Raw genomic sequence first — 27,993 nt, forward strand, 5'->3', positions numbered from 1 at the left:
GCAATAGAGGGAAACTGAGTGGGGGGCACTGCGAAGGAAAAGGGGGATGAGGGGAGGGGGAGAGATACAAGGGCAACTCCCCCACCCCAATGGGGCAAGAGAGGGGGAAGGCCTGCCCCACCCAGCAGCCTGGGGTAAATCTTTTACCACAAATAGTCAATGATGCTTTGGGGGTAGGTGGAGGCTTCTGCCCAAGGGTTCAGAAGCTACTAACCAAATATCCAGACGCCCCCTGCCCCCCCCCCACACCCTGTGCTCCCAATTTATTTTATTTTATTATTTTCAGACACACTCATGATTTTGGGGTCCGTCTCCTGAGTGAATGGATTAAATGAGGTTCGGGGCTGCCCGGGGCCCTGGTCTGATTTCCAGGCAGGATTCAGATCTCAGCCACACCGGAGTCAGACCGGAGTCACTGCTGGCTCTGGCAGGGGGTGAGTGCGGATGGGCCGATGGGATCAGCCTCTGCCTGCCTGTCCCTGGGGGCTGCAGGGGCAGGACAGGGAGGCTCAGTCATTAGCTGCTGCCACCAGAGGGCTCCAATTATTGATTGATCAGGGAGAGGAGGCAGCTGGTGCGTGTCTCTCTCTGCTCCTGATATTAGAGCCCTTAAATTGAGGTCCCTGGGTCAGACACTGCTGCCTCCTCTACCTGAGAGCCCAGAGTGTGAAACTGCTGCTCCCCAGCTGGTCTGTGCCAGGGAGAGGCCTTCCTTAACCCCCACTCCTCCCTCTGTGCCCCGCCTGGGTGGGCACTTTCTCCAGTGGCTGGAACCAGCCCCTGGGGCAGCCCCGGGCTCTGCCCACGCCACCCCTGAGCGGGAGCCTGCAGGTGATGGAGAGACCTGCGGGAAAGGTCTGGGGCCCGGGCAGGAAGGTGACTCTGCACAAAGGGCCCAGAGCTGCTGCCCTCAGTGACACAGACCTAGCTGTTGTAGTAGCAGATCTGTCTACTGGAGAGCAAACACCCATGAAAGTGGGGCAGAAACCAGTTCTCCCAGGCAGCGGGAAAGGGAGAGTGGAGAGACTGTAAGGGGCAGCAGGAGCAAGAAGAGAGGTTCCAAGCCTCATTCCCTGCATCACCCCTGGGCAGACTGACTTGGCTGGGAAGAAGAGTAGGAACTGACAGAGGAAAAGCCAGGTCCTCCCTCGGCCAAATCCTTGTGGCCAGTGTCGGGGGGGATCCCCCCAAATGGTTCCTTTGATTCTGCTCTTTTTCAGAATTTGTGTTAGAGACTCTGTCTGGGGGGGGGTTGGGTTAAAAGTGTCTCGGGAGGCTCAGTGCTGCGAGGAGGGGCTGGGGCTGTGGTGTAATAAAGTGCCTGAGGTTTTTCCCCGTGTGGCAGAGCCCAGAGCTTGTCTCTGCAGGGAGGGAGCCTGGGGGGAGTCAGGGTGTGAAATGGACTCAAGCCCCTTCTGAAACTTCCCCCCATCACCCCTCTCACCCTGACAGGCTGAGGAATCACATCCACGTTTCGCTCCAAATCGTCCCGTCTTCCAGGGGACAGGGAAGGGAAATGGCTGTGATGGAGCCAGCTCAGGTAGGGGATTTTCAGGGAGCTGCAGGGGGTTTGTTGTGGAATGGGAGGGGCAGGAAACCCCCAGGGGAGACAGGGAGGGGACAGGGTGTGATAAACCTGCTGGGGCATGTTCAACTTGGAGCCTGATTTTCTGAACAGCCCATTGGCCGGGTGGGGGAAGGAGAAACATTCCCCCCATTTCTGAACCAGGAAACACCCCCCTGGGCAGGGCTGGGAAAACTGACCAGACTCCCAGTGCTGGAGCCTGACCCCACTGGCCAGAGGCTGCTGTGAAATACGAAGGGAAGCTGTTGGGATTCCTGTCCCTGTCCCCGGCTCAGAGCTCTGCTTCCCATATCAGCCTGTGGCTGGCAGACATGTGGGAAATGAGAAGACCCTGCCCTGCTCCATCTGCTGGGGGGGACAAGGAGCTCTCACCTTCTTCCCATGCCTTAACGCCTCCTGGCTGCTCTGAGCAGGGTGGGGGTGGGATTCTGCTACTCTGTCACCCCCAGAGCTTCTGTTTGTTTATCCTTCCTCCCCTGTGACTAGTGGGATTGTGGCTGGGGCAGCAGGCACTGAATGGGGGAGACTTGTTGTTTCAGATGTTGGTGGCCTTCGAGGAGGTGGCTATGTATTTCACCGAGGGGCAGGCGGCTCTGCTGGACCCCAGTCAGAGAGCCCTCTACAGAGAAGTCATGCAGGAGAATTATGAGACGGTGACCTCACTGGGTAAGGGATTCCTGTGCCCTCGGTTATTGGAAGCCGTGGGGTCTGCGTGTCTGAATCTGGTCAGGTTCTTCCTTCCTCAGCTGGATTAGGGGGGACTAGGTCCTAGAGTCCACAGCTGCAGCATGAGAGAGACTCATCTCCATATCCCCGCCGGTGGGATTGGGGAATCAGAAACGTAAGAACATAACAGTTCTCATACTGGGTCAGACTACAGTCCTGTCTCTGACAATGGCTGGTACCAGAGGTTCATAGGGAGTGTTCAGAACAGGGCAATTATGGAGTGACCTGCACCTGTCTTCCACTCCTGGCTTCTGTTAGCTACATGTTTGCCATCACTCCAAGCATGGGGTTACATCCCTGACCATCTTGGCTAATAACTCTAGCTGGACCTATTCTCCGTGAAGTTTTCCAGTTCTTTTTTGAACCCAGTTATACTTCTGGCCATCACAACATCCATCGACAATGAGTTCCACAGGTTAACTGTGCATCGTGTGGAAAAAAAAAGCTTCCTCTTGTGTGTATTTTAATCAGGTGGCCCCTTGTTTTGTATTGTATGAAAGGATAAATAACACTTCTCTATTCTGTTTTTGCACACTGCTCATGATTATATAGACTTCTGTCAGATCCCCCCTTAGTCATCTTTTTTTGAAACTAAAGAGCCCTAATCTGTTTAGTCTCCCCTCATATGGAAGACATTCCATACCCTTGATTATCTTTGTTGCCCTTCTCTGAACCTTTTCCAGTTCCACTATACCTTTTTTCAGGTGGGGCGACCAGAACTGGGCACAACATTCCAGGTGTGGGTGCAGTATGGATTTATATAGGAGCATTATGATATTTTCTATCCCTTTTCTAATAGTTCCTAACATACTGTTAACTGTTGCTGCACATTGAGCAGAAGTTTTCAGAGAACTATCCACAGTGACCCCAAGATTTCTTTCTTGATTGGTAACAGCTAATTTAGAACATACCACTGGAAAAAATAATCCTAACTATTCATATTCAATGTGCACTACTTGGCACTTATGAACCTTGAATTTCATCAGCCATTTTGGTGCCCAATCTCCTGGTTCAGTGAGATCCTTCTGTAACTCCTCACAGTCTGCTTTAGACTCATCTGTCTTGAACAATTTTGTATCGTTTGCAAATTTTGCCACTTCAATGTTCATCCCTTTCCCCAGATCATTAATGAATATGTTGAATAACAGAGGTCCCAGTACAGATTCTTTGGGGGCTCCGCTATTCACCTCGCTCCATTGTGAAAACTGACCATTTATTCGCAAAAAGAAAAGGAGTACTTGTGGCACCTTAGAGACTAACCAATTTATTTGAGCATAAGCTTTTGTGAGCTACAGCTCACTTAGAGTCATAGAGTATCAGGGTTGGAAGGGACCTCAGGACGTCATCTAGTCCAACCCCCTGCTCAAAGCAGGACCAATCCCCAATTAAATCATCCCAGCCAGGGCTTTGTCAAGCCTGACCTTAAAAACTTCTAAGGAAGGAGATTCTACCACCTCCCTAGGTAACGCATTCCAGTGTTTCACCACCCTCCTAGTGAAAAAGTTTTTCCTAATATCCAACCTAAACCTCCCCCACTGCAACTTGAGACCATTACTCCTTGTCCTGTCCTCTTCTACCACTGGGAATAGTCTAGAACCATCCTCTCTGGAATCACCTCTCAGGTAGTTGAAAGCAGCTATCAAATCCCCCCTCATTCTTCTCTTCTGCAGACTAAACAATCCCAGTTCCCTCAGCCTCTCCTCATAAGTCATGTGTTCCAGACCCCTCATCATTTTTGTTGCCCTTCGTTGGACTCTTTCCAATTTATCCACATCCTTCTTGTAGTGTGGGGCCCAAAACTGGACACAGTACTCCAGATGAGGCCTCACCAATGTCGAATAGAGGGGGACGATCATGTCCCTCGAGCTGCTCGCTATGCCCCTACTTATACATCCCAAAATGCCATTGGCCTTCTTGGCAACAAGGGCACACTGCTGACTCATATCCAGCTTCTCGTCCACTGTCACCCCTAGGTCCTTTTCCGCAGAACTGCTGCCTAGCCATTTGGTCCCTAGTCTGTAGCTGTGCATTGGGTTCTTCCGTCCTAAGTGCAGAACCCTGCACTTATCCTTATTGAACCTCATCAGATTTCTTTTGGCCCAACCCTCCAATTTGTCTAGGTCCCTCTGTATCCTATCCCTGCCCTCCAGCGTATCTACCACTCCTCCCAGTTTAGTATCATCTGCAAATTTGCTGAGAGTGCAATCCACACCATCCTCCAGATCATTTATGAAGATATTGAACAAAACCGGCCCCAGGACCGACCCCTGGGGCACTCCACTTGACACCGGCTGCCAACTAGACATGGAGCCATTGATCACTACCCGTTAAGCCCGACAATCTAGCCAACTTTCTACCCACCTTATAGTGCATTCATCCAGCCCATACTTCTTTGTAGTTTCCTCAGGAAGTCAGTGGTGTCTCGAAGGTAGCTGGGAGTGCTGGTAGCGTAGGGCCTGAGGAGAGAGTCTACATAGCCAGACAATCCTGCTGTCAGGGTGCCAATGCCTGAGATGATGGGGCGCCCAGGATTTCCAGGTTTATGGATCTTGGGTAGTAGATAGAATATCCCAGGTCGGTGTTCCAGGGGTGTGTCTGTGCGGATTTGATCTTGAGCTTTTTCAGGAAGTTTCTTGAGCAAATGCTGTAGTTGCTTTTGGTAACTCTCAGTGGGATCATAGGGTAATGGCTTGTAGAAAGTGGTGTTGGAGAGCTGCCAAGCAGCCTCTTGTTCATATTCCGACCTATTCATGATGACAACAGCACCTCCTTTGTCAGCCTTTTTGATTATGATGTCAGAGTTGTTTCTGAGGCTGTGGATGGCATTGTGTTCTGTATGGCTGAGGTTATGGGGCAAGTGATGCTGCTTTTCCACAATTTCAGCCCGTGCACGTCGGGCTGAGACAAATTTATCTGAGCATAAGCTTTCGTGGGCTACAGCCCACTTCATTGGATGCATGCAGTGGAACAAAATTGCTGTTAATTTTTGCGGCTTTAGCAAGTTGTTTCTCAAATTCTTACTTGGCCTGCCTTATTTTACTTTTAGAATTAACTTGCCAGAGTTTGCGCTCCTTCCTTTTATCCTTACCAGGAGTCCCAAAGTTTAAACGATGCTTTTTTGCCTCCAATGGCCTCTGTTACTCTGCTGTTTAGCCATGGCAGCATTCTTTTGGTCCTCCCACTGTCTTTTTTGATTTGGGGTAGACACTTAGTCTGAGCCTCTATTATGGTAATTTTAAGTAGTCTCCATGTTGGTTGCAGGCATTTTACCCTGGTGACTGCTCTTTTTAATTTCTGTCTAACTAGCATCCTCATTCTTGTGTAATTTCCCTTGTTAAAGTTGAATGTCACTATGGGGGGTCTGCATGCTTGTTGACTCTCAAAGAATTCTAATAGATTGGTAAGGCATGATTTCCCTTCACAAAAGTTGTATTGATTCTTCCCCAATATATTGTGTTCATCTGTGGGTCTGATAATTCTGTTCTTTACTATAGTTTCGATCAGTTTGCCCAGAACTGAAGTTAGACTTTTTGGTGTTTTCCGCCCTACAAGGATATCAAATTTAATACATTACAGGTCATTTTTACTGAACGGTTCAGCTATAGTTACCTCTTCGACCAGTCCTGTCCTCCACTTAGGATTAAATCAAGAATTGCCTTTCCACTGCTGGTTTCAAGGATTAGCTTCTCCAAGAAGCAGTAATTTATGGTGTCTAGAAATTTTATCTCTGAATCATGCCCTGCGGTGACATTTACCCCATCGATATGAGGGTAAATGACATCACCCGTTATTTTTGCATTTTCTACTGCTGTAGCCACTCTGACCTTCCTTAGCATATCACAGTCACTGTCACTATCCTGGTCATGTGGTCAGTAGCATATTCCTACTGCTATACTCTTAATATTCAAGCATGGAATTTCTATCCATAATTTACAGTTTGATTCATTTTAGATTTTCACCCAATTTGACTCTGTTTTTTTTATTTATCATATAATAGCACCACTGCCCCACCAGCGTGACCTACTCTATCATGGCTATATATTCTGTACCTTGGTATTACTGTGTCCCATTGATTATCCTCATTCCACCGAGTTTCTGCAACGCCTGTTATATCAATTACCTCATTTAATCCATGCACTCAAGTTCAGCCATCTTAGTATTTGTCGACTTCTAGCATTTGTATATAAGCACTTGTACATTTTCTCAATATGCTTGCCTTCATGTGTTACGTTTCAATGGGACACTGTTCCTCTCTAGCTCCTACCTGTACTTTACCAACTCCTTCCCTAGCCTCGAAACGAGGATATAGAGCTACCTCTTTAATAAATTCATCCCTAAGGGATGTCTTCACCTGATCCAAGGCTCTCCCCCTGCCCTTAGTTTAAAAACCACTCTACAAACTTTTTAATTTTACATGCCAGCAGTCTGGTTTCATTTTGGTTTAGTGGGAGCCCATCCCTCCTATAGAGTTGCTTCCTTCCCCCAAAAGTTCTCCAGTTCCTAATAAACCTAAATATCTCCTTCCTACGCCATCATCTCGTCCATGCATTGAGACCCTACAGTTCTGCCTGTCTTCCAGGCCTTGTGCGTGTAACTGGAAGCATTTCAGAGAATGCTTCTATGGAGGTCCTGGACTTCAATCTCTTACCTAGCAGACTAACTTTGGCCTCCAGGAATGCTGTCCTACCTTTCTATGTGTCATTAATACCTGCATGTACCATGACCATCAGCTCCTCCCCAGCATTACTTGTAAGGCTATCTAGATATCTTGTGAGAGCTACTACCTTTGCATCCAGTGGGCAATGCACCATGTGGTTCTCCTGGTTGTCACAAACACAACTATCTATATTTCTAATATTCAAATCCCCCATTACTATTACCTGTCTCTTCCTAATAACTGGGGTCACCCATCAAGCGGTATCCTCAGTGGCAGAGGACATCATGACATCATCTGGAAGGTAGATCCCAACTATGGTCCCCTCTGTTCCAGTGTGATGCTTTCGAGCCCCAAGACTTTCATCTTCCTCAACAGCACAGGGACTGTTGGACAGGAGGTGGGACCACTCTACTATGGCACTAAAAGTCTCCTCTTTGTACCTCTCTGTCTCCCTTTGCTCCTCCAGTTAAGGCGTTCTAGCCTCCACACCCTGTACTTTGTCTCTAAGGGCAGTGAGTTGCTTGCATCGCGCACACACATATGCCATATGCGCCAGCTGCCCGTGAGGCAGGTGAATAACATGTTGCACTCTAATGACTGTGCTAATTCATCCCATCTCTCCAGCTTTCAAGGGGGCGGAAGCTGTGTATTGTCCTGCCTGTATTATTGCTCACTCAACACAGAATCCTTGTTCTCCTCCCTTCCTGGGACTAGCTCCATCCATGGGGAGGGCTCTGGGCTCTGCAGATTTGGAAATAGGCAGCGGTTTAACTCCAGAGCTGTGTGTGCATCAGCAAGTCCCCCCAGAGCGTACAGATCCTGGGAACTCCTAGTGGGAGTCAATTCCCCCCACCTCCCCACATGTCTGCCTCTCCCAAGGTGGCTCAATGACTATGTCCCTGTCTGTTCAGATTCCACATCCCCCCCTCCAGCACAGCTCAGGGCCAGGTTACAATCAGGGAATGCCCTTTGAGACAGATACTCTACCAGTGCTCCATGCATCCTGATCTGGTCTGATTTCACCCCCTGAGCAGGATTCCCCATTCCCAAACCTGACCTGATCGCCCGGCTGGAACGAGGGGAAGAGCCGTGGGTCCCGGATCTCCAGGCCGACAAGGAAAGGGAGAGCCCGAGAGGCACCCGCACAGGTGAGGAGTCAGGGAAACTGAGACAGAAACATCTGGCAAGTGAAGGAAAAAGCTGGGACTCCCAAAATGTGCCGTGAGCGAGAGCCCCCAGTTCTGCCCCGTCTCACCCAGGTCAGGGCTGCAGTCAGCAGGTGTTGTAGCATCAAGGCAGATATCAGTCACGGCTTCCCAGCCATCCTGTTAGCTCTTGGGAATTTCCTCCCTGACTTTATTTACCTGGGAGTGTTTGGTTGGGATGTGGAGGCAGAATCCAACGTCTCCAGCTCCCCAACAGTCACTGTGTTGTGTTTTCCCTCTTTGCTATTCCCCTTTTCGGTCCTTTCTCCCCGGCACAGGCAGTGACTCCTGTCTGGGTTCTCTCTCTCCCAGCAGGTGAGAGGACAGTGAGTGAGAACAAGGAGGAGAATCAGCAGCAGGAAGATCCTGAGCAAATGGAACCCCAGGAGAGGTTTTTGAGAAGAGCTGAAGGGAATTTTTCCCAGGGCTTGGAACAGGGAAAAGCCTGGGGAAATTGGTGCAGGTCAGAGAGGCAGCTGAGAAACTGCTTCATTTCTTGGGCTGATGAATCCATTCAGTATGGGGGAGGATGCAAAGATCCCAAGGAAACCACAGCCCCACAGACATATCACCAGGAAGAAAAACCCTATAAACAACTAAAGAGTAGGAAAAGGTTCAATGTGAGTAGAAAGCTTGTTAAATGTCGGAGAAACCACTCAGGCGAGAAACCCTATAAATGCTTGGACTGTGGGAAAACCTTCAGTAAGAGCTCAGACCTTATTAAGCATGGCAGAATGCACACAGGGGAGCGACCTTATAAATGCCTGGACTGTGGGAAAACCTTCACTCAGAGCTCACACCTTATTACACACCAGAGGCTGCACACAGGAGAGAGACCGTATAAATGCCTGGAGTGCGGGAAAGAATTCAACGTGAGATCAAACCTTATTAAACATCAGCAAAACCACAAGGGAGGGAAACCCCATATTTGTTTGGATTGCGGGAAATGTTTCAATCACAGCTCCTACCTTATTACGCATCAGAGACTGCACACGGGAGAGAGACCCTATAAGTGTCTTGAGTGTGGGAAAAGTTTCAATCAGAGCTCTAGTCTTATCACGCATCTGAGAACCCACACGGGAGATAAACCCTATCAGTGCCTCGACTGTGGGAAAAGCTTCAATGTGAGATCACAACTTATTATTCATCAGAGAATTCACACGGGAGAGCGACCTCATAAATGCTTGGACTGTGGCAAAAGCTTCAGTCACAGCTCACACCTTACTAAACATCGGCGAATTCACACAGGAGAGAGACCCTATAAATGTCTTGAGTGTGGGAAAACTTTCAATCAGAGCTCACACCTTATTATGCATCAGAGAACCCACACGGGAGAGAGACATTATAAGTGCATCGAATGTGGGAAAAGTTTTGTTCGGCGATCAGCCCTTATTACGCATCAGAGAATCCATACGGGAGAGAAACCCCATACATGTTTGGTCTGTGGGAAAAGTTTTAGTCAGAGATCAGCCCTTATTAGACATCAGAGAATCCATACGGGAGAGAAACCTCACACGTGCCTCAACTGTGGGAAAAGATTCATTCAGAGATCACACCTTATCACACATCAGACAATCCACATGGGAGAGAAAACCCATAAATGTTTGGACTGTGGGAAAAACTTCAATAACAGCTCCTACCTCACCAAACATCGGAGAATCCACAAGGGTGAGATACCCTAGAAACACTTCAATGGTGGGAAAAAATTCAGTGGGAGCTCTTACATTTTTATACATTGGAGAATTCCTACGAGAGCAATTTTTGACTTTTAAAAATACTTTTAATAAAATCGGTACATAAAACGCAGTGAAAACAAGAAATGACAGATTTGAGCCTGTAGAAGAGTTGAAAGTCACTGAGCAGACAGTGGATGCGGTTCCAGAGTTCTTAGCCAATTGCTCATTAGGAGCACAATTAAAATTGCCGCCCCCTCCCGCCCCCAACATTAAAATCTCACTTTTCCAACAATGTGCTAAAAGAGCACCCAAGCTCTGAGAAAACCCACACACCTGGTCTTTCTCTACAGTACCAGCACAGACTGTCCGGGATCTTGCTGCAGCAGGGTCCACTCACTGGGCACAGCTAACCTGGCAGAGTGTGACTGATTGATTGCACTTCCTGACGGGTAAAGGGGTGGAGCTAGCTACTACATCACCCAGCAGCAGCCAGAGCTCGTTGGAAGCTCAATACGTTCCACTCCTGCAGCTGCATTTGGTCCTGCTTCTTGCTTTCTGCTTCTCACCAGTCTGCTCTTGGGCCCAGCTGCCTGCTTCAGTTCCTTTCCTTCTCCATCTTTGCAACCCCTGGCTCAGCTTCCTGACCATACTTCCGGCGTACCCACTCTGGCTTTCAGCTTTTTATCCCTGGTTTCACCCTTGGCTCTGAGAAATGTATGGAACAGATATGTGTTTGAATGATTAATAGCTACTTGTTCCTTCTGGCCCTCAGAAAAATAGAAAAGTCCGCCTCTGTTTATCGCAAAATAGGATCCACCTAAGAAGTAAAGACCGCAAGAAAATGGTTCATATTATATGACACATCTTGTCTAAGAACCCATAGATCAGCCAAGGTTGGGATTTCCTCTCCCCAAGAATAGAAACTAAAATGTCTAAATGAGAGTACTGTTAATCAGCTAGGCAAGAATATCTCATAATTTGCTCATGTATAAACCTCTTTCTCCCTCCCAGCCTAGCTAAAAAGAACTCCAAGTTACCAAGCAAGGGTCACACCCTGCTTGCCTATGCAAAATGTTTTCACCCCAAAGAATAAACTATACATTGTTTTCCTTGTAAATCAAATATGCTGTGAATCATCTCTTTCCCCCCCAAATTAAAATTTGCACCTTTGTCAGCGTTGTGATTCTGAATCAGATCTACATCCTTCCGTATGTGGAAAATGTCTCTTGTTCTGTTGTACGTCCTAAATAAGGTGAAATGCTTATGAACAATCAAAGAATGTATGGAGTATGTCCTCTAAATTTAGAAGAGTATAAAGGTTTTGTTGGTTTTCATTGTAAATGTTGCTCTCTAAGAATTGTCTGGCACAAGGAAGAAGAAATATAAAAAGATATAAACCATGGTATAACTTTGGGATATTAAGAGAAATTGCTTAGAAGGGGCTGTCCCAATCCATAGGAGGGGTTAATGATGAAATACAATCCTTGAAATGAATCAAATGTATAAAGCCTCTGATTAAAAAAAAGTATTGAAGTAAATTGTGATATACTGACGCCACCAACTGGATACCAATGGAGGCAGCAAAGAAAAACCCTAAGCACTCATTTGACCTGAGTCCAGTAGGAATGTGTGTGTGGCCCTTTCCTATGAGCCCTGAAACTAGGCTATATAAACTGAAGTCACCATGTGCTAAAGAGAGTTGGCTGAACCCAACAAGAAAGTGAAAAATTCCTAAGTATGACTCACTCCCGGACAAGACGTGTGGAAAGAACTCTTCCCCCAGCCCAGGGTTATATGGATAAGAAGTGGTGAGATTGAATTTCAAGGATTGCATTTCCCCTTCTGTTCTTTCATATAAATTACTGAGAGTTATCCTGCTGAGCCTGTGCTCTCTAGTGAGATGTCAAGTAATCATATTTTAACTTCTTTGTTAAGCCCAAGCAAATTGGCCTAAACGATTGAAAAGAATTGTGTTTAGCAATTGTTTTTAATACTCTAAACTTGTCTCTTTCGGACTAGTCCAGTCAAACTGTACTAACCACACTCTTCAAAGTGCCTTGCAGACAAGTGCACCCTGGGAAGTGTGATAAATGTGTTAGGAATTTAGAATTGACGGTCACAAGTCAATGTAATCAGAAATCTTGGTACTTTGTTACTTGATACAACTGCTGAGCCTCAATGCTAGCAAGACTGTTGTGTGTGTTGTATACACCTAGCACTTTGGTTGTTTCTGCACTTTGGTGGTGAACTGCTGATTGTATATTGATGTGACTCTGGGTGAATTAATAAATGGTTGTTTGGTTGAGGATAAGCATGTGTCCTGATGTGAGAAACACAGTTCAACTTAAAAATGGACCTGAAAAGAACCCATCATTAAAACTAGTAAGCTAATGTTCCCTGGACTGAATACAAGGGATTCTGTTGGATTCTATTATATTTAGGCCGAGTTTGTTAGGTTTCAGCTTTGAAATCTATCCGGCACCCTGGCAAATTCATACATTGACTCCTTTTCATGCTTACAGCTCTGCTCTTGACTATGACCCCACGTGCCCTGTGGTCCTGATTCTTGTCTCCAGCTTGATTCCACTCTCCCCTCCAGGTGCCTGGTCATCCTCATGGTTCTGACCTTTAGACACAACCACCCACAACCTGATTGTGATCCTGCCAGTTTGAGCCACCCAAGAGAGAAAACCGGAGACCTGATTGGCTGAGAAATTGGCCTCCAGTAAGGCCTTCCTCTTCTTCTCAGAGGTAATGGATACCTTTCAGAGGCTGCCACCCCAGACTGAGGCCTCACTACCCAGAGCCCAGGTCACTCGGGAACTAAAGATTCTGCTGCTGGCCAAGTTAGACAGCGACCACAGGGAATTTCACGGCTTCCTGAATCAGGGCGGGCTCCTGTTCATGCTACGACCCTGTTCATTTCCCAGTGACTAGGCCCAAGTGGGGTTCATAATCAGCCTATTAGTGAGGGAAGCCCTAGTCTGGGTGTTTCCACCCACTAGAACTTCCAGCTCCTTGCCGGGGCATCTTGAGGAATTCAGCTGAGACGTGGTGGCTGTCTTCAATGACCCAAATTGCACCCATTCTGCTGAGAACACACTTCAGGACTTATGCCAGGGGAATAGCCCAGTTACCAGGTTCGCTGCAGAATTCCAACCCTTAGCAGCTGGCACTAGATGGAACGAAGCAGCAGAACATTCCTATTTCCCATGCCAGATAGAGCCCCCAATCAACCCAGAGGCTGTGGCCAAGCTGTGCATCATTGTCGATCACCTGGCTGAATGCCGACTAGGAAATCCAGTTTTCAACCCGCACTGGCTGACCAGCTTCAACCCTGTTATACTGCCACAGTAAGGAACCAGTAGACCTATGCCTACACTGCGGGGAACTTGGGCACTTCATCCCGAGGTATCCCAATATGATTAATGTTCTGCCCTGATCAAGAAAGCCCCCTTCTGTCAACCAGTACCCTAGCCATGATCAGTCAGCAAGCCACCGCTGTCCAACTTCCTTTTACTTACAACATCCTGCCATGTCTGAGCCGAGGATTCCAGGAAACTCAGGGGCCTCTGACGTATTTTTGGACATAAATTTTGCTTGAACGAACAACATTCCCACACCCAGAGAGTGTCCAAGCATCAGTCCTGGGGGGCCAGCCTCAGGGACTGCCCGAGAAGCAGTGGTCCCGGGAGCGGCCGGAGCAGTGGCCCAGGGGCAGCCCCAGAAGCCAGCGGGAGAATGGTCGCTGGGGGCTTTAGAGCAGTGGGCCACTCAGGCCCATCAGCCCCCACCACTGGAGCACCCCCCCCCCCAGAGTAGCGGGGCCCCAGAAGCAGAGATTTAGTCATCACGGGTATTTATAGTAAAAGTCACGGACAGGTCACAGGCTTCTGTGAATTCCTGTTTATTGCCCGTGACCTATCCGTGACTTTTACTAAAACTACCCGTGATTAAATATTACTCAAAGGAGATGCTCTCACCATTGGGCCAGGGGATCATCCAACGTCGGGCTCCCTCAATCTCTCCTGCTAAACCTGGGACACGTTGGGTGTCATTACAGAGTCCTTGGGAAAGGGGACAGGGCTCACCCCGGCAGGTGCCCCAACCCCTGGGCTGCTGAGTCAGTCTCTTCCTCTGGCCCAGTGTACATCTTCAGATGCTCTGGGCACAGAGTGGGCTTTGCTAAGGGTCTCTCCCCAGCACAGACCCTGCTTGGGGAGCAGCAGCTGTGCAGTTCGGGCTCCCAGATCCCGATGGAGGAGGCAGCAGCTTATGACTTAGGCTGGAAAACAAAGAGAGATGGAGAGGGGCCTCCTCTCTCTGAGCAGGGCCCAGACCCCTCTGGCCACAACAGTTACTGAATCAACTGCCCCCCCAGCCCTTCTCTGCCAGACTCCTAACCCTGGAGGGATCCAGTGGAGCCAGGGCTGACCACAAAGTGGGTGCCAGTCAGTGAGTGGCGCTGAAACCCCTGCTCCCCCAGGAAAAATTTTGACCCTGGAGCCAATCCTAAATGGGCAGAGCACCAAGACGACCTGAACCAGGCCGGCCGGAGCTTTGCCGCTGACATCCAGGCTCTGGATGGGGACCAGCACTCAGTGCCCACATGGGGGAGCCAGCTGGGCAAGGGGTAGTTGGGATTCCTGGGGGTGGGGGGCAGACATGAGGGGGGTTTGCCTAGAGCCCCAGGGATGGGTGAATCCGGGCCTACAAATCACTGAATGAACCTGTTGCCGTGGCACTGGCAGCTCCCTGACCTGAGAGCCGGGGGAGCAGAGCTGGTAGCTCCAGCCCAGGGCTGGTAGCCGCGGATGGGGGTGTGGAGACAAGAGACCGTCTCTGGCAAAGGGCTCCGTGTACCAGTTTTGTACTCGAGGGACTCACACGCTGAGTCGGACGGTGTCACCGAGAAACGTGTCCCGGGCAGCCTCTCTAGGACCAGGACCCGAGCCCATCACCCCTGTGTCCATGCAGACATGGGGGGCTCTCTGGAACAACCCCCAGCCCCCATGGAAAGCCCCCTTCTCCCCCCTCCCCGGGATCTCCCGGCTTCTTTCTGTCCCCCCAGTGATCCTGTGGCTTCTGGGCAGGACGCCTGCATAGGGCTGGGAGAAGCTGCCCGCGCCCAGGCTGGTGGGGTCCCCAGGGGGCAGGGTCTGGGGCAGGGGCCTGCAGATCGGTGGGTTGATCGCTAGGACCCAGGAGCGGCTGGGGGGCGGCTCTGGGGGGAGGATCGCGGGGCTCAGGCCCGGCCGCAGGAAGTGACTCGCAGCCGCTGCGGGGACTCTGGCTCCCGGCGAGATCCCCGCGCCCCGGCGGCTGGTGCCGGGAGCCCGGAGCCCGGGCTGCAGCCGGGAGAGGGGAACCTCCAGCCGGGCCCTGCCCGCTGCTCCCCGGGAGCCTCTCCCAGGGCAGAGCCCCCAGCCCGGCCAGGGCCCCTTCCCGGCCCGGCCCCTGCCCCGGGGGCCCCGCTCGGGGGGAAGGTAAGAGAGACCCGCCGCCCCCGTCACCCCCGGGCTGCAGGGGGCGGGTTTGGCCCCGGGCTGCTCCCCGCGGAGCCGGCTGCGATTCCCTGCCCCGGGCCCGGGAAAGCTGCCGTAGCCCCCGGTGTGCGCGGGGCGGGGGTGCAGATAAGGTGGTATTGAGGGGGAGCAGGGATGTGTGAGGGGCAGGATGGGATGGGGGCGGGGGTGCGCTGAAGGGGGATGGGGCGATGCAGGAGAATCTGGGGAGACTTATGGGGCGGATGGGAACAGGGCTGCAACAGAAGGAAACTCTGAGTGGGGGGGGGTCACTGCGAGGGAAACGGGGGATGTGGGGAGGGGAGGCTGGGGGGAGACTGAGAGCAAGAGCAGACTGGCTGGGGAAGGGAGCGGTCGGGGAGAAGGAGAGGGAGAGATACAAGGGCAGCTCACCCACCCCATGGGGCAGGAGAGGGGGAGGGGCTGCCCCACCCAGCAGCTAGAGGGGAAATCTTTTACTGCAAATAGTCCATGATGTTTTGGGGGTCGGTGGAGGCTTCTTCCCAAAGGTTCAGAAGCACCAAGGCAAATATCCAGCCCACCCCACCCCACAGACACACACCCTGCTCCCGATGTGTTATTGTCAGATACACCCATACTGGTGTGGGGTCTGTCTCCTGAGTGTTCGGGGCTCCCCAGCGCCCTGTTCTGATTTCCCTGCAGGATTCAGATCTCGCCCACACCGGTGTCAGACCGGATTCACTGCTGGCTCTGGCAGGGGATGAGTGTGGATGGACCAATGGGATCAGCCTCTGCCTGCCTGTCACTGTCCCTACCCTGTGTTGTGATAAAGTGACTGAGGGTTTTCCCAGCGTGGCAGAGCCCAGAGCGTCTGTCCGCAGGGAGAGAGCCTGGGGGGAATTGGGGTGTGACGTGAACTCAAGCCCTTTCTGTAACCTCCCCTCTCGCCCTGACAGGCTGAGGAATCACGTCCACGTTTTGCTCCAGATTTTGCTCCAGATCGTCCAGGGGACAGGGAAGAGAAATGGCTGTGATGGAGCCAGCTCAGGTAGGGGATTTTCAGGGAGCTGCAGGGGGGGGGGGGGGTTGCTGTAGAGGGGGAGGGGCAGGAAACACGCAGGGTGAGGCACGGGGCGGCCAGCGTGTGACAAACCTGCTGGGAAATGATTTTCTGAACAGGCCCATGGTCAGGGGGGAACGTTCCTTCATTTCTGAACCAGGAAACACCCCCCTGGGCAGGGCTGGGGAAACTGACCAGACTCCCAGTTCTGGACCCTGACCCTACTGGCCAAAGGGTGCTGTGAAATACAAAGGGAAGCTGTCAGGATTCCTGTCCCTGGCTCAGAGCTCTGCTTCCCGTATCTCCCTATGGCTGGCAAGCGAGTGGGAAATGAGAAGAGCCTGCCCTGTTCCATCTGCTGGGGAGACAAGGAGCTCTTGCCTTCTCCCACCACCTGAAGCCTCCTGGCTGCTCTGAGCAGGGTTGGGGTGGGATTCTGCTACTCTGGCTTTCCCAGAGCTTCCATTTTATTGACCTTTCTCCCCCATGAATTGTGGCTGGAGCAGCAGGTGCTGAGTTGGGGACTCTTGTTTCAGATGCCGGTGACCTTTGAGGAGGTGGCTGTGTATTTCACTGCGGGGCAGGGGGCTCTGCTGGATCCTGCTCAGAGAGCTCTCTACAGGGACGTCATGCAGGAGAACTACGAGACGGTGACCTCACTGGGTAAGGGATTCCTGTCCCCTAAGTTATTAGAAGCTGTGGGATCTGCATGTCTGACTCTAGGTTCTTCCCTGGTCAGTTGGATTCGGGGGGGAGGGTCGTGTAGTCCCCAGCTCCAGTGTGAGATAGACTTTCATCTCCATACTCCCTCCAGTGGGATGGGGGTATCAGAAATGTAAGAACATAACAGTTGCCTCAGTGTTCCCTATATTTTTTTCCCACTCCTGAGTGGAATGAATTTTGTTATGTGCACCAATATGGAGGGGATGTGTGACACATCACCTTCATGTTGGTGCACATACAAAATTCATGTGGTGGGGATAGGGCCAAGGGGTTTGGAGTGTGGAAGGGGGCTTAGGCCTGGGGCAGAAGGTTGAGGTGCAAAGCTGTGAGGGCTCTGGCTGCGGGGGTGGGCTCTGGGGTGGGGCTGGGGATGAGGGGTTTAGGGCTGGGACAGAGGATTGGGATGCGAGGGGGTGAGGGCTCTGGCTGGGGGTGCAGACTCTGGGGTGAGACCAGGAATTCTGGAGTCACCCACACCTGTCTTCCATTCCCAATTTCCGTTAGCCAGATGTTCGCCATCACTCCAAGCATGGGGTTGCGTTCCTGACCATCTTGGCTAATAGCCCTAGCTGGACCTATTCTCCGTGAGGTTTTCCAGTTCTTTTTTGAACCCAGTTATACTTTTTTGGCCATCAGAACATACATCGACAATGAGTTCCACAGGCTAACTCTGCGTTGTGTGAAAAAATACTTCCTCTTGTGTGTATTAATCTGGTACCAAGGCTGAAGTGCAGACTACAATCAGTAGCTCTGCAATTTCATATTTTAGTTCCTTGAGAACTCTTGGGCAAATACCTCCTGAGCCTGGTTCCTTATTACTGTTTAATTTATCAGTTTGGTCTAAAACATCTTCTATTGAAACATCAATGTGGGACAAATATGGGCTTCAAAGAAAAGAATAGCTCTGATGTGAGTGTCTCCCTACACCGTCTGCAGTGAAGACCAATGCAAAAAATTCATTTACCTTCCCTACAGTGGCTTTGTTTTCCCAGAGTCTTTGTCATCTAGTGGCCCCACTTCCTGTTTGGTAGGCTTCCTCCTTCATGTGACCTTAAAAACAAAATTACTGTTAATTTTTGTATCTTCAGCAAGTTGTTTCTTGAATTCTTTCTTGGCCTCCAATATTGTTCTTTTAGAATTAACTTGCCCAAGTTTCCTATTATCCCCACCAGGATTCCCAAATTTGGAAGGATGTTTTTTTGCCTCTAATGGCCTCTGTTTCTCTGCTATTTAGCCATGGTGGCAGTTTTTTGGTCCTCCTACTGTGTTTTTAAGTAATCTCCATGTTGCTTGCAGGCATTTTACCCTGGGGACTGCTCTTTTTAATTTTTGCCTGTCTAGCATCCTCATTCTCTTGTCGTTTCCCTTGTTAAAGTTAAATGTTACTGTGGTGGGTCCACATGCTTGTTGACTCTCTGAAAGAATTCTAATAGATTGGTGAGGCATGATTTCCTTTTACAAAAGCTGTGTTGACTCTTCCCCAACATATTGTGTTCATCTATGTGTCTGATCATTCTTTCTTTTACCATAGTTTCAACCAATTTGCCCGTACTGATGTTAGACTTTTTGGTGTATTCCCTCCTACAAGGATATTAAATTTAATTATATTACAGGTCACTTTTACTGAGCAGTTCAGCTACAATTACCACTTGGACCAGATCCTGTCCTCCACTTAGGACTAAATCAAGAATTGCCTCTCCTCTGGTGCACTCGAGATCTAGCTGCTCCAAGAAGCAATAATTTATGGCAGTGGTTCTCAAATGTTTTTTTCATGGACCATTTGAATGTTGCTGAGGATCTCGGCAGACACTTAATGATCTTTCCGAATGTTGATTGTAAAGCTATTGTAAAGCGCTTTGGATAAAAGCACTATATAAAAAAACCCTTACTAATTAACTGTTCCTCATACATGCATATTATCTGTACAGATAGCTCAGCTTTAAGATGCTAAACAAATCTGTGAGTCAACTAGAAATAGTCATGCTCTCATCGCAAATATTAATGCAATATTTTCTGATACTGGAAAGGAGAGTAAAAGGCATTTGCTCAGGCTTATGCAATTTCTCTGAAATGTCCACTCTAAATTTGATTAATACTTCACACACATAGAACATTAAAAATAAGTAACAACGTGACACAAAGAGCAAAACAAAATCACAAACCAGTAACAACACTGAAAATATGAAGTGAAGTAAAATATCAAGTGGTTGATGAGGGGGAGTTTAAATGATTGTTTAGGACCCACGCTGTGCAAATGCAACAGAGCCCTGTAGAAACAGGCAAAGTTCTTCTGGTTTCACATTGTGGGTGTCACCAACTCAAAAACTCACAGTGGACTCGTTGAGTTTTTATAGGTCCTGGAGCACATTAACACATGGCTTGGAGTTTGCAGACAGATTCCTGCTTCAAAGAGCTTGCAAATAAGGTCTTTATCCTACAAAACACCTAGCAGCACCCCCACCAAACCTAGTGCTGCTTGCTACTTAAGAGTCAATGGGAATACTCTTAGGCTTAGAGCAGTGGTTCCCAAACTTTAACAACCCACAAACCTCTTTTACTAAAATGTCAAGTCTCGAAAACCCCCTCCTAAAAATGAATATTTCCAGAGATTTTCTCCCTTACCTGAGCATAAATTAGAAAAGCAGTGATCTTGGAAATATAAAATTTGGTTTTATTACATGCTTATTACACACTATTATTATTATTTATCATTACTGTATTTTTATTACATTATGAAAATGGAAACATTCTTCCACGATCTCACTTTTGTAGGTCGTATCACTTTGATTAAGCCTGTTATAAGACAAGGCTCCTAGGTTTCATCAAGGAGTATCAGATGTGAGGCAGCATGAAGGGATTTAAGCAGCCAACTCAAGGAGTTCCTCTTACACAAGCATTCAGGTCTTGAGCAGTCCAGGCAAACCATGCACATTACAACAAACCTTAAACTTGTTCTTCATAAGAATTTTAAAACAATACTAGCAGCCTATTTAATTTTAAAAACAGTTAAAAAAAATCTACCTCCCTTTCCATTTCTTATAAGGAGTCTTGAAGTTTACATCTCAGTGTGATGGATGTGCTTGCTTTGATCTGCTTAGCTCTTGGAAGCCCCCGAAGCTCCAGGCTGCTGGCCCCATGGTGCCCGGGGTCCCTAGGGACAGCTCTGTCCGCCATTAAGGAATTTTTCCCAGAGAACGCCCTGTAACATTGTGCAACCCCCCAGGGGTTCGCAAATCCCAGTTTGGGAAACAATGTCTCAGAGGGAACTGTCCGTGGACCACCTGAATGGAGCTCACAGTTTGAGAACCTCTGATTTATGGTGTCTAGAAATGTTGTCTCTGAATCATCCTGAGGTGACATTTATCCTGTCAATAGGAGGATGGATGAACTCACCCATTATTTTTACATTTTCTTCTGCCTCTCTGACCTCCCTTAGCATATCACAGTCACGGTCACCATCCTGGTCAGGTGGTCAGTAGCATATTCCTACTGCTATACTCCTATTTTTCAAGCTTGGAATTTCTATCCATCATTTACAGTTGGATTCATTTTAGATATTCACCCTATTTGACTCTGGGTTTTTTATTTATCATATAATAGCACCACTGCCCCACCAGTGTGACCTACTCTATTGTTCCTATATATTTTGTACCCTTGTATTACTGTGTCCCATTGATTATCCTCATTCCACCGTGTTTCCGCAACGCCTGTTATATCAATAACCTCCTTTAACCCAGGCACTCTAGTTCAGCCATCCTAGTATTTGTAGACTTCTAGCATTTGTTTGTAAGCATTCATATGTATTTGTGTGTAAGCATTTGTACATTTTCTCAATATGCTTGCCGTCATGTGTTATGTTTCAATAGGACATTTTTTTGCATAACTGTTCCTCTCTAGCTCCTATCTGTACTTTATCAACTCCTTCCCTAGCCTCAGTACTAGGGTATAGAGTCACTTTTTTAATAAATTCATTCTTAAGAGATGCTTCTGCCTGAACCGTTTCCTCCTCCGCACTTGGCCGCTTTTCCCCAGCCCTTAGTTTGAAAAACCCTCTACAACCATTTTAATTTCACATGCCAGCAGTGTGGTTTGATTTTGGTTTAGTGGGAGCCCATCCGTCTTATAGAGTCTCTTCCTTCCCCGGTTTTTAATAAAGCTAAATCCCTCCTTCCTATGCCATCATCTCATCCATGCATTGACACCCTGCATTTCTGCCTGTCTTCCTGGCCTTGCGCGTGGAACCAGAAGCATTTCAGACAATAAATTTTAATCTCTTACCTATCAGACTAACTTTGGCCCCCAGGAACCTTATCCTAACTTTCCTTTGTGTCATTGATACCTACGTACCATGACCATTGGCTCCTCCCCAGCACTGCTTGTAAGTCTATCTAGATGTGTTGTCCCCCAGGGGGCACAGATTCTGGGAACTCCTAGTGAGACCATGTCGGTTCCCACTATCTCCCTACATGTCTGCCGCTCCCAAGGGGGCTCAGTGACCCTGTCCCTCATCTGTTTACATTCCACATCATCACCCCTTCCAGCACAAATCGGGGTCAGGTTAAACTCAGGGAATGCCCTTTATGACAGATACTCCACCAAGACTCCATGCGCCCTGAACTTGCCTGATTTCACCCCCTCTGCAGGATTCCCCATTCCCAAACCTGAGCTGATCGCCCGGCTGGAAGGAGGGGAGGAGCCTTGGGTCCCGGATCTCCAGGCTGCCAAGGAAAGGGAGAGCCCAAGAGGCACCCGCACAGGTGAGGGGGCAGGGAAACCGTGACAGAAACATCTGGCGAGTGAAGGAAAAACTGGGACTCCCAAAATGTGCGGTGAGTGAGAGCCCTCAGTTCTGGTGTCATATCATCCCAGCAAATGTCAGTCACAGCTTCCCATTCATCCTGTTAGCTCTCGGGAATTTCCTCCCTGACTTTATTTACCTGGGAGTGTTTGGTTGGGATGTGGAGGCAGAATCCAATGTCTCCATCTCCCCAGCAGTCACTGTGTGGTGTTTTCCCTCTTTGCTATTCCCCTTTCGGTCCTTTCTCCCCGGCACAGGCAGTGACTCCTGTCTGGGTTCTCTCTCTCCCAGCAGGTGAGAGGACAGTGAGTGAGAACAAGGAGGAGAATCAGCAGCAGGAAGGTCCTGGGCAAGTGGAACTGCAGGAGAGGTTTTTGAGAAGAGCTGAAGGGAATTTTTCCCAGGGCTTGGAACAGGGAAATGCCTGGGAAGTTCGACACAGCTCAGAGATGCAGCTGGGAAATTATCCGAGGAGGAAACTGGATGAATCCATTCAGTATGGGGGAGGATGCAAAGATCCCAAGGAAACCACAGCCCCACAGACATATCACAAGGAAGAGAAACCCTATACGCTTCTTGAGAGTAGGGAAAAATTCAATGTGAGTAGAAACCTTGTTACACTTCAGAGAAACCACTCAGGTGAGAAACCGTATAAATGCTTGAACTGTGGGAAAACCTTCAGTAAGAGCTCAGGCCTTATTAAACATGGCAGAATGCACATGAGGGAGCGACCTTATAAATGCCTGGACTGTGGGAAAGCCTTCATTCAGAGCTCAGACCTTATTACGCACCAGAGGGTGCACACAGGAGAGAGACCTTACAAATGTCTCGAGTGTGGGAAAAGATTCAACGTGAGATCAAACCTTAGTAAACATCAGCAAAATCATGTGGGAGGGAAACCCCATATTTGTTTGGATTGTGGGAAATGTTTCAATCACAGCTCCTACCTTATTACGCATCAGAGACTGCACACGGGAGAGAGACCCTATAAATGCCTTGCGTGTGGGAAAAGCTTCAGTCACAGTGCACACCTTATTAAACATCGCCGAATTCACACAGGAGAGAGACCGTATAAATGTCTTGAATGCAGGAAAAGTTTCAATCAGAGCTCACACCTTATTATACATCAGAGAACGCACACGGGACAAAAACCCCATACATGTTTGGACTGTGGGAAAAGTTTTAGTCAGAGATCGGCCCTTCTTAGACATCAGAGAATCCATACAGGAGAGAAACCCTATATGTGTTTGGACTGTGGGAAAAGTTTTAGTCAGAGATCAGCCCTTCTTAGACATCAGAAAATCCATACGGGAGAGAAACCCCATACATGTTTGGACTGTGGGAAAAGATTCATTCAGAAATCACACCTTATTATGCATCAGACAATTCACATGGGAGAGAAAACCCATAAATGTTTGGACTGTGGGAAAAGCTTCAGTAACAACTCATACCTCACTAAACATCGGAGAATCCACAAGAGTGAAATACCCTAGAAATACGCCAGTGGTGAGAAAAGATTCAGTGGGAACTCACGCATCAGAGAATTCCCACAAGAAGGAGAGATTTTTGACTTTTAAAAAGAACTTTAATAAAATCGGTACACGAAACACAGTGAAAACAAGAAAAGAAAAAAATGATGGATTTGAACCCTTAAAAGAGTTGATAGTCACTGAGCAGACAGTGGATGCGGTTCCAGGATTCCTAGCTAATTGCTTGTTAGGAGTACAATTAAAATTCCCCCCTGCTATCATGAAAATCTCACTTCTCCAACGATGTGCTAAAAGAGCATCCAAACTCTGAAAAATCCTAAACACCTGGTCTTTCCCTACAGTAGCTGTGACTGTCTGTGATCCCAGTGCAGCAGGGTCCACCTCCCAGCAGCTCACTGGGCATCTGGTAGGGTGTGCCTGGTTGATTGTACTTCCTGATTGGTGAAGGGGTGGAGCTAGCTACTACATGACCCAGCACCAGCCGGAGCTTGCTGGAGGCTCAATGCGTCCCATGTCTGTAGCTGCATTTGGTCCTGCTTCTTGCTTTCTGCTTCTACTTCTCCCCACTCCGCTCCTGTGTTCAGTTGCCTGCTTCAGTTAGAATCATAGAAAAATAGGGTTGGAAGAGACCTCGGGAGGTCATCCAGTCCAACCCCCTGCTCAAAGGAGGACCAATTCCAACTAAATCATCCCAGCCAGGGCTTTGTCAAGCCAGACTTTAAAAACCTCTAAGGATGGAGATTTCACCACCTCCCTAGATAACGCATTCCAGTGCTTCACCACCCTCCTAGTAAAATAGTGTTTTCTAATATCCAACTTGAGACCATTGCTCCTTGTTCTGTCATCTGCCATCACTGAGAACAGCCAAGCTCCATCCTTTTTGGAACCTTCCTTTAGGTACTTAAAGGTACCTAAAGGAATGGGCTATCACCAGCAGGAGAGTGAATTTGTGTGGTGGGGTGGAGGGTGAGAAAACCTGGATTTGTGCTGAAAATGGCCCACCTGATGATCACTTTAGATAAGCTATTACCAGCAGGACAGTGGGGTGGGAGTAGGTATTGTTTCATATTCTCTGTGTATATATAAAACCTGCTGCAGTTTCCACGATATGCATCTGAGGAAGTGAGCTGTAACTCACGAAAGCTTATGCTCTAATAAATTGGTTAGTCTCTAAGGTGCCACAAGTACTCCTTTTCTTTGTACTTAAAGGTGTTACGTTGCACTCCATATTCTTTATGGAAAAATGAATATGGCATAACTGGAATATGCTTTATGCAAAATGTGTGATGTGACATACCATTGGAAAGGTTATAATCTGCTGCATGTGTTCATCCTGTTTGTAGGCATGTATCATTTCTATATCTGAAGTTAGAAATATGAAGTAGAAATCTAAGGTCCTGTTGTAGTTATGCTAAGTGAGGGCCATTAATGGTACTTCAGGAACTTGATGACTTTTAAGCAAGAAACAATGGGCTGTGAATGGATTTGTTTCCCTGTAAGTCTGTGGGACCTGTGAGGAGGAGGGGTGATGTGAAGACATGTGTCTGTGTCATCTGATGCTGGAATTCCATCTTGGATTTGATATTTTTCCACAAGGCTGGGGGGAATGTTTAAACAAGAACACAAAGGATTCCTGCCTTCGGCCAAATCTATATAAGGGTGTGAAGCAAGACATAGAGAGGGTCATGAGGAGACCCCTGCTTACCACCCAAGATGTCTGCTGGAACTAACGGAGACTGAACAGGGGGAAGGATTGGGCCCAGACTAGAAATGAGTCTAGTCTGAGAAAGCAGCTTACTGGAACATCTTTGAGGGTGAGATATTACATGTAACCAGTTTCTTAGTGTATTAAGCTTAGCCTGGTTTGTTTGTTTCATTTTGCTTAGTAACGTGCTTTGTTCTGTCTGTTATCTTTTTTGACCACTTAAATCCTACCTTTTATACTTAATAAAATCACTTTTGTTTATTAATAAACCCAGTGTAAGTAATTGTTACCTGGGGAGCAAACAGTCTATGCATATCTCTCTTTACCTTGAGAAAGAGGGTGAATAATGGAAACTTATACTGTATAAAACTTTATACAGTTTAAGATGGATTTTTCTGGGGTTCAGGTCCCATTGGGGCTGTACACTGGGGTGCTGAGGTAAGTCCCTTTAACTGAGTCACCCCAAAGAGGAGCTGATTTCAGTGTCTGTTTTCTGCAGAGGGGTGTGGCCCTATCTCTGTGTCTGTGCTGGAGGAGGCCTGGAGAGTCTGGCTCAGCAAGGCACTGGCATGGGGTGCCCATGCTGGCAGAAGGGTTAGGCTCAGTGGTATCTTAGTGCATCAAGTGACAGTCCCAAGGGGGTCCCAATGAGAGAACCCATCACAAAGGGCAGCTATCAAATCCCCCCTCACTCTTCTCTTCTGCAGACCAAATAAACCCGGTTCCCTCAGCTTCTCCCCGTAAGTCATGTGCCCCAGTCGCCTAATCATTTCTGTTGCCCTCTGCTGGCTTTCTCCAATTTGTACACATCCTTTTTTTGTGTGTGTGTGTGGGGGGGCAAACCTGGACCCAGTACTCCAGATGTGGCCTCACCAGTGCCGAATAGAGGGGAATAATCAATTCCCTCGATCTGCTGGCAGTGCTCCTACTAATGCAGCCCACTATGCTGTTAGCCTTCTTGGCAACAAGGGCACACTGCTGACTCATATCCAGCTTCTCATCCACTTTAATCCCCAGGTCCTTTTCTGCAGAACTGCTGCTTAGCCAGTTGTTCCCTAGCCTTTAGCAGTGCGTGGGATTCTTCCGTCCTAAGTGCAGGACTCTGCACTTGTCCTTGTTGAACCTCCAAATTGTCTAGTTCCTGTCCTTCTCCATTGCAACCCCTGCCTCTGCTTCCTGATCATGCTTCCAGCTCACCCATTGACTCTGGCTTTCAGCTTTCACCCTTGGCTCTGTGATGGATGTAGGGAACAGATATGCCTCTGAATGATTAATAGCTACTTGTTCCTTCTGGCCCTCAGAAAAATAGAAAAGTCCGCCTCTGTTTATCGCAAAATAGGATCCACCTAAGAAGTAAAGACCGCAAGAAAATGGTTCATATTATGTGAGACACCTTGTCTAAGAATCCATAGATCCACCACAGTCGGGAGTTCCTCTCCCCAGAAATAGAAACTGAAATGTCTAAATGAGACTATTGTTAATCTCCTAGACAAGAATATCTCATAATTTGCTTCTGTATAAACCTCTTTCTCCCTCCCAACCTAGCTAAAAGGAACTCCAATTTACCAAGCAAGTGTCACACCCTGCTTGTTTATGCAAAGTGTTTTCACCCGAAAGTATAAACTATACATCATTTTCCTAAATCAAATAGACTGTGAATCATCTCTTTCCCCCCAAATTAAAATCCGCACCTTTGTTAGTGTGTGATTGTGAATCAGATCTATATCCTTCCGTATGTGGAAAATGTCTCTTGTTCTGTTGTACGTCCTAAATAAGGTGAAATGCTTATGTACAATCAAAGAATGTATGGAGTATGTCCTCTAAATTTAGAAGGTTATAAAGGTTTTGTTGGTTTTCACTGTAAATGTTGCACTCTAGGAATCGTCCGGCACAAAGAAGAAGAAATGTAAAAAAAATATAAACCATGGTATAACTTTGGGACATTGAGAGAAATTGCTTAAAAGGGGGTGTCCCAATCGATAGGAGGGGCTAATGATGAAATACAATTCTTGAAATGAATCAGCTGTATAAAGCTGCTGATAAAAAAGGATTGAGGAAATTTGTGATACACCAATGCCATCTCCTGGATACCCATAGAAGCATTAAAGAAAAAACCTAAGCACTCATTTGACCTGAGCGCAGGTGGAATAAGTTTTGTGTGGCCCATTTCCCAGTGGTGCTGGAACAATTTTTAGCGTGGGTGTGCTGAGCTGTACCCTCCTTACCCCTGTCTGTACCCCTCACCGCCCCAGGCTGGGGCCACAGCTGGGGTAGCTGTAGAGCCCCCCGGGCAGCAGTGGGACCCTGGGCAGCTGTGGAACCCCAGAGTTTGGTGGTAGATCCCCCAGGGCCGGTGGCCTGGACCCCAGGAGTTGGCGGAGCCCATGAGGTCAGGGGGTGGCCCCTACTTCCCATGCTTATGCCTTTTCCTAGGGGAGTGCAGAGCTGGTGCTCAGGGTGGGGGCAGCAGGCAGAGCTGTAAGTATGGAAAGGAGTCAACATATGAATTTGCCAGGATGATAGTTAGATTTCAAAGCTGAAACCTAACAATCCAAGCAGCCCGGCTAGCTCAGTCGGTAGAGCATGAGACTCTTAATCTCAGGGTCGTGGGTTCGAGCCCCACGTTGGGCGAAGCAAGTAAGTTTTTCAAAAAAAGGTAGTGGAAGGTATTTTAACCATTTCTTCTTTCCTGGAAATAAATGTATGTCTCTAAAAATGGCTGTTTCAATCCTCTTCCTATTTTTGGGGGGAGGGATAGCTCAGTGGTTTGAGCAGTGGCCTGCTAAACCCAGGGTTGTGAGCTCAATACTTGAGGGGGCCATTTAGGGATCTGGGGCAAAAATTGGGGATTGGTCCTGCTCTGAGCAGGGGGTTGGACTAGA

The 27,993-nt window shown here is 48.2% G+C and overlaps 2 protein-coding genes and 1 non-coding gene across 3 annotated transcripts; all 3 read left to right on the top strand.

Moving 5' to 3' along the window:
• The first annotated feature begins 330 nt into the window (after nucleotides 1–330).
• Nucleotides 331–27,752, top strand: LOC140898417 (uncharacterized). The gene is made up of 6 exons (XM_073312230.1): nucleotides 331–434; nucleotides 1,453–1,540; nucleotides 2,125–2,251; nucleotides 8,003–8,116; nucleotides 8,486–9,841; nucleotides 22,556–27,752. The coding sequence occupies exons 2-6, from the start codon at nucleotides 1,517–1,519 to the stop codon at nucleotides 23,407–23,409; spliced, it is 2,475 nt and encodes an 824-aa protein (XP_073168331.1). The 5' UTR covers nucleotides 331–434; nucleotides 1,453–1,516; the 3' UTR covers nucleotides 23,410–27,752.
• Nucleotides 15,083–21,941, top strand: LOC140898416 (zinc finger protein 707-like). Its single transcript, XM_073312229.1, has 4 exons — nucleotides 15,083–15,335; nucleotides 16,292–16,383; nucleotides 16,932–17,058; nucleotides 21,762–21,941. Exons 2-4 carry the CDS (start codon nucleotides 16,360–16,362, stop codon nucleotides 21,896–21,898), a joined length of 288 nt encoding a protein of 95 aa, XP_073168330.1. The 5' UTR covers nucleotides 15,083–15,335; nucleotides 16,292–16,359; the 3' UTR covers nucleotides 21,899–21,941.
• On the top strand, nucleotides 27,670–27,742 carry TRNAK-CUU (transfer RNA lysine (anticodon CUU)). The gene has a single exon. It is a non-coding gene; the product is annotated as a tRNA-Lys (tRNA).
• Nucleotides 27,753–27,993: the final 241 nt, after the last annotated feature.

This window comes from Lepidochelys kempii, chromosome 14 (assembly GCF_965140265.1).
Source record: "Lepidochelys kempii isolate rLepKem1 chromosome 14, rLepKem1.hap2, whole genome shotgun sequence".
Taxonomy (NCBI): Eukaryota; Metazoa; Chordata; order Testudines; family Cheloniidae; genus Lepidochelys; species Lepidochelys kempii.

Excerpts from the sequence above, each read along its gene's own strand:
- LOC140898417 (XM_073312230.1), top strand. The coding sequence starts at position 1,517 with ATGGCTGTGATGGAGCCAGCTCAG. Across the intron at positions 1,541-2,124 it reads CTGTGATGGAGCCAGCTCAG|ATGTTGGTGGCCTTCGAGGA; the intron begins GTAGGGGATTTT and ends TTGTTGTTTCAG. Across the intron at positions 8,117-8,485 it reads CCCGAGAGGCACCCGCACAG|CAGGTGAGAGGACAGTGAGT; the intron begins GTGAGGAGTCAG and ends TCTCTCTCCCAG.
- LOC140898416 (XM_073312229.1), top strand. The coding sequence starts at position 16,360 with ATGGCTGTGATGGAGCCAGCTCAG. Across the intron at positions 16,384-16,931 it reads CTGTGATGGAGCCAGCTCAG|ATGCCGGTGACCTTTGAGGA; the intron begins GTAGGGGATTTT and ends CTCTTGTTTCAG. Across the intron at positions 17,059-21,761 it reads CGAGACGGTGACCTCACTGG|GATTCCCCATTCCCAAACCT; the intron begins GTAAGGGATTCC and ends CCCCCTCTGCAG.